General features: G+C 37.2%; 1 protein-coding gene across 2 annotated transcripts in view; it reads right to left on the bottom strand.

Moving 5' to 3' along the window:
* Window positions 1-9,818, bottom strand: part of OSBPL9 (oxysterol binding protein like 9) — a 53,383-nt gene that overhangs the window by 35,316 nt on the left and 8,249 nt on the right. For both annotated transcript variants that reach the window (XM_009644633.2, XM_009644634.2), the window contains exon 3: window positions 1,400-1,476. In XM_009644633.2, the coding sequence (XP_009642928.1) occupies window positions 1,400-1,476 (77 nt within the window). The remainder of the gene's footprint in view (window positions 1-1,399; window positions 1,477-9,818) is intronic.

Here is a 9,818-nt window from a genome sequence, read left to right as displayed (position 1 = left end):
TAACCCACGAAATAAATACATTTTGCAAGGAGGTATAGTCTTGTTCCATTGTTAAATCCGTATCTGCTCAGCAGCTCACGTCAATGAAGATGGCGAGCCTTGACAGCTCCTGAATTGGGGTGTAAGTGAACAGTATTGCAGCGGGTTTAAAAGTAAGGGCCTCAGAAACAAAAATGGCCAGCACGTTGAAGAAAGTTCTTGAAAATGAATGGTGAGCACACAACAGTGACCCATGAGGTATTACGCTCAATGCTGAACATATTTAAGAGGGATGAGGATACGTTTCTTAGAAATCAGTTCTAGATTTTTAATTATTCCCTCAAGCGTTACTAGTTAAATGACTAACTTAAGTTTTGTTATCTAAATATGCCTTACTTATTTGAAAAACTCCTGGAACATGAACAGGTTATGTAATGGGGAACGTTGCCATTATTAGCTGCAATCATGAAATCTACATCTGCCAATAAAACTATGATCACAATTTCTAGAGAGCGTGGAAGTGTACACTTTGATAAAACCGCAGTATGTTCTGCTGTTTCATTTCTGTACTCTCTATCTCCAAGCCATAAAAAGTCTTCCAGGCGGAGAAAACTGCGCAGATTACTTTTACTTCATTTCAAACCTTCATAGGAGTGCTTATGTTAACCTATTCACTTTCTCTGAGGAGAGGATGGGGAAAGAGGCATCCCTTGGGAGGCAGCTCAGCCCTTCTAAATCCATACGTAGTCCTCTAGATAATCTCTGTCTCATAGAATCATAGAATCACTTTGGTTGGAAAAGACCTTTGAGATCATCGAGTCCAACCTTTAACCTAACCCTGACATCCCACCACTAAACCATGTCCCTAAGCACCTCATCTATCCTTCCCTTAAATACCTCCAGGGAGGAGGACTCTACCACCTCCCTGGGCAGCCCATTCCAGAGTCTCCTCACAGGTTTTCAGTCTGTGGTCAGCTACTGTGTCCAGATGGAGAGATTACTTCTAAAATATCCATAACATGTTACTAGGGACACAAAGCTGACTGACAAACCTGAATTTTTATCCAGGGATGTGCAAAAGGTTGAAAATCACTGCTTAACAGGAAATTAAATTGACTGAGATAGCAAAGTGCCTGAAGTTGGATGGGATAAATTCAGGCTTGTTCTAACTCTTTGTATTGGCCCAATGTCATCTAACTCAGTCTTTATAAGCTGCTGCTGCTTCTGTGATATGAGGGATTTTAATGCATCTTTCTTTACACAGTGTCAATTGTTAAGAGACCTAATTCTCTTGCCGCACTCCAAAGGCATACCAAATCTTTACTCAACACAAATAATGAATGCCAGTTTTAAGATTTCTACATTGTCATCAGACAAAAAGTAAAAAGTAAACCAAGTTAAAAGTGAAAGTGAAACTTGCCTGAAGCTGGAGGGTATGGCGGAGAATGGTGTCCTCTAAAGCATGAATCCACTTCTCTCTCTCATCAGCATCTCGAGCTGAAAAAGTATTCAAAAGATATTGTTAAATTACATGCAGCATGCTAAGAGTCATAAGCAAACAGACCTGATGTCTTCACTAAAGATGGAAATTAAACCATACTATTTTTGTTAAGTCACCAAGGACATAATTCCACAGTTGTCTTAATGTCCTGTTTATTTTTCTGTGGTTACAGCTCTGTAACATTACTGTGTTAATCTACTATATGGTACATGTTTTAAATAATCATGCATGCAAAAGGCTTTTATGCTTTGATAGAAATTTTATTCTACTAATGACTGTACCATATATGTAAAATAAAAAAAAATTAAATGTAAGAATATGATAAATCTAAGGAGAGTTCTGCATTAGTGTTATGGTTGGACTTGATGATCTTAAAGGTCTTTTCCAACCTAAATGCTTCTATGATTCTATGATTGCTATTTGTGATTATCTGTCCCTTGTCCATCTTTAGGGGCACACATGAGAAGAACATTTGCACAGACATTCCTCACTTAATTAAGTAATTTTTAAATTTTCTTAGTTACAAGAAGCTGTTCAACCTGTAATAAATGATCCAATAATTCTACTGCAGTGTGGACATAGTAACTGTAAATACGTTAGCCTTTCAGGTATGGATTCATAAGACAGGGCAGACACCAACTCTAACATTAGGTCACCAGTGTGAATAAAGAAGCACCAAGAATAATCTGAAATATAAACATTTTTTAAACTCAAGACAATCCTACTGTAAAACTGAATAGAACCTGAATCATATGTTAACGACAACACATGTAATATTTTCCTACTTCTGCAACAGACCACCATGTAGTTTTAATTAAGAAACCAAGTCAGGAAGTAATGACTAAGGGCTACGATTATGCTTCTCAGTTGCAGACAGTGATAGTTAAGAAAGCAATATATTAAGTGATTATTAAAGGAGGCAGTGGACGGCTTTCAGGACTGGGGGGAAAAGGAAGAGAAGAGGAGCTGAAGAAGGAGGATGAAGAACAGATCGAAACAGACTAAGGAGTATCATCCTCCCCCTTTTTTTTTCCTTTTCTTCCCCCAATACTGCTTTTCTCCCCCCCTACCCCCAGTACAGACACGCCACCTTTACTTCGCTAGTTTGAAAGAGTTCCTTGCTGGGCTCTAAGAGAGTTTAAAAACCACAGGAGCAGAGTCAGTGGACTCCAGGTGAAGAAAGAAGAGAAAAATCCACAGTCATTAAGTAGACTGTAAACAAACTGGCTCATACAGATTTAGAATCGTTATTGACAATTGCTTCTAGTTCCTCATTCAAGTGGAAGGTATTTAAAAGAAACAGGAAGCCTGCTAAAAGCAAGGGAAGCGTAAGTGAGCTAGCACCTATTATGAATCAGAGAACTGAGAGTCCTATCAGACTTATTTGTTATGGAGTTCAGAGGAAATATCTGGAAGTTATTATATTGAAATGTACCCTCCAGCCTCAAAATGCTTTGTTGTCAATGTTCCCTTTCTCACCCTTATGTTTCCATTGCTTTTTTCTTTGGAATTCTGTAGCTCAAACCCATCTGTACTCAAAACCACCACAGGTCTTACAAATATGTCAAATAAACCCTCCTTTAGGAAATTATTTATTACTTTTTCACACATCCGTTCCTATAAAGGGTATTTCATTGGCTAAAGGAAGGGATGAAGGAAGGGGAATCAGAAATCCACAGAATCTCTCTCTTATGCCCCCCCCGCCTTTAGGAGGAAGAAGCTGTTGGTTTTTCTAGACTCCCCAGAGAAAACCCTTTCAATATCAAGATAAACTTACTGCATTGTTTACTTCACTATATATACACTAATAATGTCAAATTAAAAAAAAAAATCAGGAAAGAATTGCCAATTTATATGTTTGTGAGAAATGTGTAAGAATGCCTTTTTAATATAGAAACTTGCTCCAAGTTTAACTGATGAGGTGGCCTCACAAAGTAGTGGTGCAAAACTTCCATCACACGCAAGGTAAAAGTAAAAGCCTAGTTTGAAATCTAGCTAGTTGTTTAAAAAATACATATTTTCCCGGCTACTGCAAGTCGATCCCTATTAATTGCTCTTTCAATTTAGTAAAGTGTGATTGTTCTGGTAATGATACCATTAACCCACACAAATGAAGACTACACATTAGGGAAAGTGACTACCCAAAGTGCTCTCATATGCACAAAGGAAGCCTGTAGGAAGAAGTTAAAGTAATTAAATGTTACTTGGAACAGCAGGTAAATAACTTTCCTGCAGGAACTGCAGCAAATATTAAAAAGCTGGATTTTTCCATCTGTAATACTCTCAAAAACTCATTAGAAAGAACTGACTTGTACAGGGGTTCCTCCTACTAATTCTCTATGTTCTAATTCAAAAGCTGAAGTAGGTGCTGATGACAAGTTTATAATGCAGTGAAACTAGACAGGTGAAAGGACAAAAACCCTGTAAACTCTGCCCAGATGACTGCATTAAGTCCAATATGTTTTGCGATGTGCAAATTGTAATTTTTCATTTCACATTATGTACACACATACACTCATAAACACCCTGTTCTTTTTTCACAGCATAGCTTACACTTTAATACTGATTTCAATTACTGAACTAGTCAATTAGAACCAGGTATATTTTCCTCTGACAGTAATTTTAATGCTTAGTAGCTTCTTTGGTTCTGCTTGCCAAGAACAGGCATTTTTGCCTAGTCTTGACAGACATAATCAAGCTTACACTTCTTACACCGGTCACCTCTGAACAGTAAACATATAAAGTTACCTGTGTCATTAATCTATTAGTACTTCAAATGTACCAATACTTCAACTTTTCAAATGTGTGTTCAAAGTAGCGATGGTTAACATATTTCAAAATGTGTAAGGTTTCTTGGGTTTGTTTTCCAGTTTTCTGTCGTTTTTTTAATCAACCATCTCCCAGTCCCAAAGAATGTCTTACTGGGGAACTGGGGCAGAAGTCACTGAGGAGCTAGTAATTAATTCATGGGATACAAAAATCCTGTGTTCAAGTTTTTTGCCTACAATTATTTAAACTAAAAAAGGAACAATTAAGCTGCAGACCAGTGAATTAATCCTTGTATTGCAACAGACTTCCTATGACCTTCCATACTGCCAGCAAAAAGAGGTCACTGTATTAGCTAAATACTAATCTCAATATACAGTAGCCCATTAATAAAGGTTATCACATTAAGACTTGTATATGAAGCACTAACAGATCAGAGAATGCTTACAGCAACAGGGAAGACCTACAAACCAACCAACCAGTACAGTTCAAAAACCAAACTGACTTTCCTATGCTCATAAATAAACTAAATTTTTGAAGCTTTTACTCCTCCAATAGCCCTCTTTACAGCTTTCTTTTTTTTGTTCAGCAGAAGGAAAGAAGCTGTATTTTTTCCTCATACACTAGACATTGCAAACTTATGGATTAGCATGTTCAGGCCTTAGGTAGAACACATGAATCTCATCAACCCTGCTACTAAGACAAAGTCTCGGCCGTGATAAATCCAGGAACGCTGCCATGAGAAGACTGCTTACCGCACAAAAGAAACACACAGCATTGTAACCTTTGAACCACTCTCAGTTCAGGACACTGGTTTATCTTTCAGACCATCTACCGTCAGCAGATCCTCATGGTTCTCCTCCATACACTGTTTTAAGAAAACCACGGAGAAAACAGTAGGATGCAGTTTTTAGTAAAGCAAGCTTTACTGTGAGAAAAGTTATATTAAATCTAATCAAAATGGCTGCTGTGAGATTAGGTGCAAGTAAAAGCTCTCTAATGGTAGAAGCAATTTAGAACTGAACAGCTGCCAAAAGATCACTGATGGAAAAAAATCAATGGGAACATTCAAAAAAGATTAGCCAACACACTCAGAAACAATTTATGGGAAAAATCTACACACAATGGTCAGAGATCATTATCCACCCATCTGTAGGGAAGATTGGCTGGTTTTTATTTAAAGAAGGCAACTTTGGCCAAAGAAAAAGCTCTAATACCTTTTCAGCTAAAAAGTTTGGGTTGCACACTACATATTATCCACTCTGCATCAGCAAATGCTGGAGCCTTCCTTCAGCAGATAGGGGCCAAGAATGCCTTGCTCCTGAGTCCTGTGTTACTGTTTCAAGTACCCTGAAATCACTCCAGCCTTTTTCATTATTTGACGAGACTCCATTTTAAATTTAATTCTATGCCCACCCCCCCAATTCTTATGGGAAAGCTACTCCAGAGTATCTTTCTGCCAACATATTTGGGATAAGGCAATTATTATCTAGTCCAAAGAATTTCACTAGTATCTGTGCTTATACAAAAATGGAGGAATGATATCTGGCCCCTCCTGACACAAAACTTCTAGAAAGAGAAGGGTAGGGGGCAAGAGAGACAAACAAGTTACATTTTCCTAGGCTGACTCTAGAATAACAGTATTGCAAAGGACAAATAAGAAACACTGAGACATCTACACGAGAAATATCTGGCATATAGAAACGTAAAACGTAAAGGTGTTACTTCAGCTGTTCATAAGTGATTCAAATGTTTTTACACTAATTAGAAACAGAAATTAAATAGAGGAGCTTACTATACTACATGAATATTCACCATGGTTCTTAGTCTGATGGATTAATGCAATAGTCACCTTGTCAGCTGAAATTCAAACTGCACTAGAGCATCCACTATCCACAAAAATACGAAGTTGAGAGAACAGTAACAGTCCCTGTGCTTTTCTGTATTTTAAGCGCCAGAATCATCAACTCAGTTTTTACTGCAATTTTGCAGTCAACATCTGCACATGGAACCAGCTAAATCCACACAGAGCTATATATTCATTGCTGTATACAAGAGGTTGGAATCATTAATGGCTGAAACACTGCAAATTTACCATGATTATGTCAGTTAAGCTACTGTTACATTTTTCTAGTAGAACTAGTATTTACAACTAGATTACAATTTGTTCCCACATGCTTAACCTTCCACTCCTCTTGTGTCTATAGCACAGCCTCCAAAAGGTACCTGTGTAATGTGTTGTGACATCTCAGGCACGTCTGAGACCACCATGGGGTACTTAACACAATCACAGTCCCATTTATGACAGGTTCAGAGAAGCACACCTCAGAAGTATGTAATTGCATTACAGTGACATTTAATATTATAATACTATTTTTAAAGATGTATGGTTTTTGCCATCTGTCTGGTTGAGCTTATTCATAAAATATTTTAACATCCATTTTTCACTAAAAAATTTCTGAACTCTTTCCTAGAGAAGGTACAAAGAAAGAAGAGCAATTATTTTATATATTATATTTATAGAATGAAAAAAGTACCAAAGACAAGAATCATTGCTTCTACTGAGGAATTTCTGTAATTCAGAAAAACGATGTTTTACAGCTCCTAAAATAGTCCCTTATCTCCGAATTTCCCAAACTGCCAAGTCAGCTATGGCAGTGATTTTTAAAAGTTCTATTCTATGAGGATAAGGCAGCAAATGAAATGCAACTACATTAAATGCTCTCAGCCTCTATTAATTTCCCAAATAGAGAATATTTTTTTTAATTTAGAGTTTCTATGATATTTACTTTGTTGTGAAGAGATTATATGTTTATATAACGTATACCAAATGTTAAAGTACAGCATAAAACAGATTACTTTTTCCAGCCTAAGCTTGATAGCATCTAAAGATTAGATATAAACAAGTTTAACAACTCTGCTCTACAATACAGCATTTACCACTAGCATTTCTAGGTCATGCACAGCAGTACTTGGAAGACAGAATATACAAAACATATCACCTCAGAATTAGCATACTGGTGCTTTTTGTGTGTGTGTGTGTGTGCATCTACATGGGCATCAGGATGAAAGAAAAACCTCAATAATTAGTTTTAAAAAAAAATCACAAGATTACTTATAAATACACCATACTGTCACAAAGTGAAATGCATATTTTATTTTCATTCACTGTGACCTACTTACAGGCAGAACTCAGTAAAAACAGTCTTTTTACACCCACAGAGTCAATAGAGTCAATTATGCAGCCTTCATTCTGACAAAACCTCCACTGATTTTTATGTAAAATTCCTATACTTTCTCAGCCAAGTGCAGAACAAAGGTAGTATCTTTACACACAAATAACCAGAGGTGAAATTCTGACTATACTGAGATCGATAAGATTATTGCCATCAATCTCAATGGAGAGAGGTTTTATCAGTAGTGCCCAATAAGGTGGAAAAATCATACATCAATGGGCTGTTCTGTGGCTAAATAAATGTCTTTATAAAGTCACTGCAGGCCTTTCAAACCATAGAAAAACATGCGGGATGAAGCAGGGTTTTATACAAGCCTACTAAAATACTATAGTTTCATTGCTTACAAATACCCTTCTACCACATGCAGCTCCCACATCTGTCAGTAGGTTGAACATAGTTTCAGTACCTTATTTCCTCTGTATCATAATTTTGGAGTTGTCACAATCATCATCCTCCCTTCTATTAATCTTCCTCCTGATGCCGTTCTCCACCCACACATATAAATCAAGCCTCCTTTTGTTCTGCAGGTGTTTGGCCAGTCTGCTCTCCCTGTACCTACTGAAGACTCCACTGCAGTCACAAGAGAGAAAGTCTACTCTTGTCCAAAGGAAAAGCATCAAATGGTCTCCTGTGTATTAGTAAGATTAATCTGTGATCTTGAGAAACCAACTGAACTGCTGTTTCGCTGTTAATCTAAGCTCAAAAGCATTTTTAGGAAGCTTTATAATCAGCCCATAGCCATACCTTCAGGTGGAAACTTGTGTGACAAAGGAAATGCATGAGCAAGATGCTATTAGTTCTCTCTGGGAATTCATACACAACATGTAATTTAGTAATCAAACATTTCTGAATGTGGGACAATCTGCAGGTATCTGGGTTTTCACTAGGGAATGTCAATATTGAAATATTAATAATAGTAGTAACAATAATACTTTCTTTAGTATATTCTGTGGAAATGGCTTTCAAGTTATGTTTGCATCTAAAAGCCTTTGCAGATCACACTGAACTAGCTCAGAAACTACTAGTTTAAGGTAGAAACCATATTCTGGTTTGAACTAAAAAAAAAATATAAACATAAGAACAAAAATTTAACTGTTTTCCTTAACAGGAATTACAATAACAGGAATAACAATATAACCGGTTAAACTCAAGTTTATTGCTACTTGGAATTCCTTGTTAAAACAGAAGGAAGAGAGTGTTGAACTTCTCAGTATCCCTCCTCTCCTTATAGTGAGACCTTTTCTGGGCATTTCTCCCCTTTCAATATGCCTTTTTCTCACACTGGCAAAGCTCGTCTTTCCAAAATAGTTGCCATGTATCATATATACAGTTGAGATAATAGATTCATACTGATGCCATAAGTAACAAGCAATAAATACGCTGTTTCTTCCAGAGGAAGGAAAAAGAAAACACCTGGACACATCACGCAGATACTGTTTCAAGGTATCATTTTCTTTGCTAATCTCAAGTTTAACATACATTTTGAAATCTGCTACTTCAACCTCAAGAAAAGGAAAACCAAGAGGTGTTTATCTACAACCACAAAAATTGAGTGCAGATAGCCCCATTAAAATGGCATACTCATGGTATGATTAGAAAACAGAGACTTATAATACAGGATGCTGTGGATGCAAGAGGGGACTGCATGAAACCGTAAAAGCACAACCATGCACCATTCTCCGCGCTCTGGTCACAAGTTCCAGCTACTGAAAATGTTAGTATAATACATTAGTAGCGGAAAGCAGGTAGATGGAAGAGAGAGGAAGACAGAAAAATCATACTGCAAAAGCTAAACTTAGTTCTGGTTCGCAGAAGAATTTTTGCAGTTTTGATGACTGGGAGAGGACAAGAAGCAGCCCAGAACTTTGTGCAGCACAGAACTGGTCAGAATCACAAAGGAGAAGATACTGTATTTGTATTTTGAAATGGGAGGAGGACAGGTAGCATACTTCTGATGGACATGTATGGAGACAAGGCTGGAAGTTTTACATAGCTGCTCATCCTCCTCAGCAACATAAAAGCACCATTGAGCATAGCATAGAGGAATCCACTGTTTCAAGCGTTACCAGAACCCCAAAAGGCCCTGAAAAATGTTAGCTTAGGGCAAATGGTGTGGTCACAGCAGTTATAAACATCACTGAGGAAACTAGCACAAACCAAGATTTCACACCAAAATCTCTTTCCAGGCATTTTTCAGTATGAGATTAAAAAAGCTCTCAAAACTTTTGGGGAAAAAGGCTGCCATTTATGAATTGTTATTTAAACTGGATAATCTGATAGACTAAAGTGCCTCTTTATACCACAAGGGCAATCAGGTTCCTATCACCTGTTTGGTG

This window comes from Egretta garzetta, unplaced genomic scaffold, assembly GCF_000687185.1.
Source record: "Egretta garzetta isolate BGI_Z169 unplaced genomic scaffold, ASM68718v1 scaffold768, whole genome shotgun sequence".
NCBI lineage: Eukaryota > Metazoa > Chordata > Aves > Pelecaniformes > Ardeidae > Egretta > Egretta garzetta.
The sequence above is the reverse complement of the archived record's forward strand: the minus strand, read 5'-3'. Positions and strand labels throughout refer to the sequence as shown.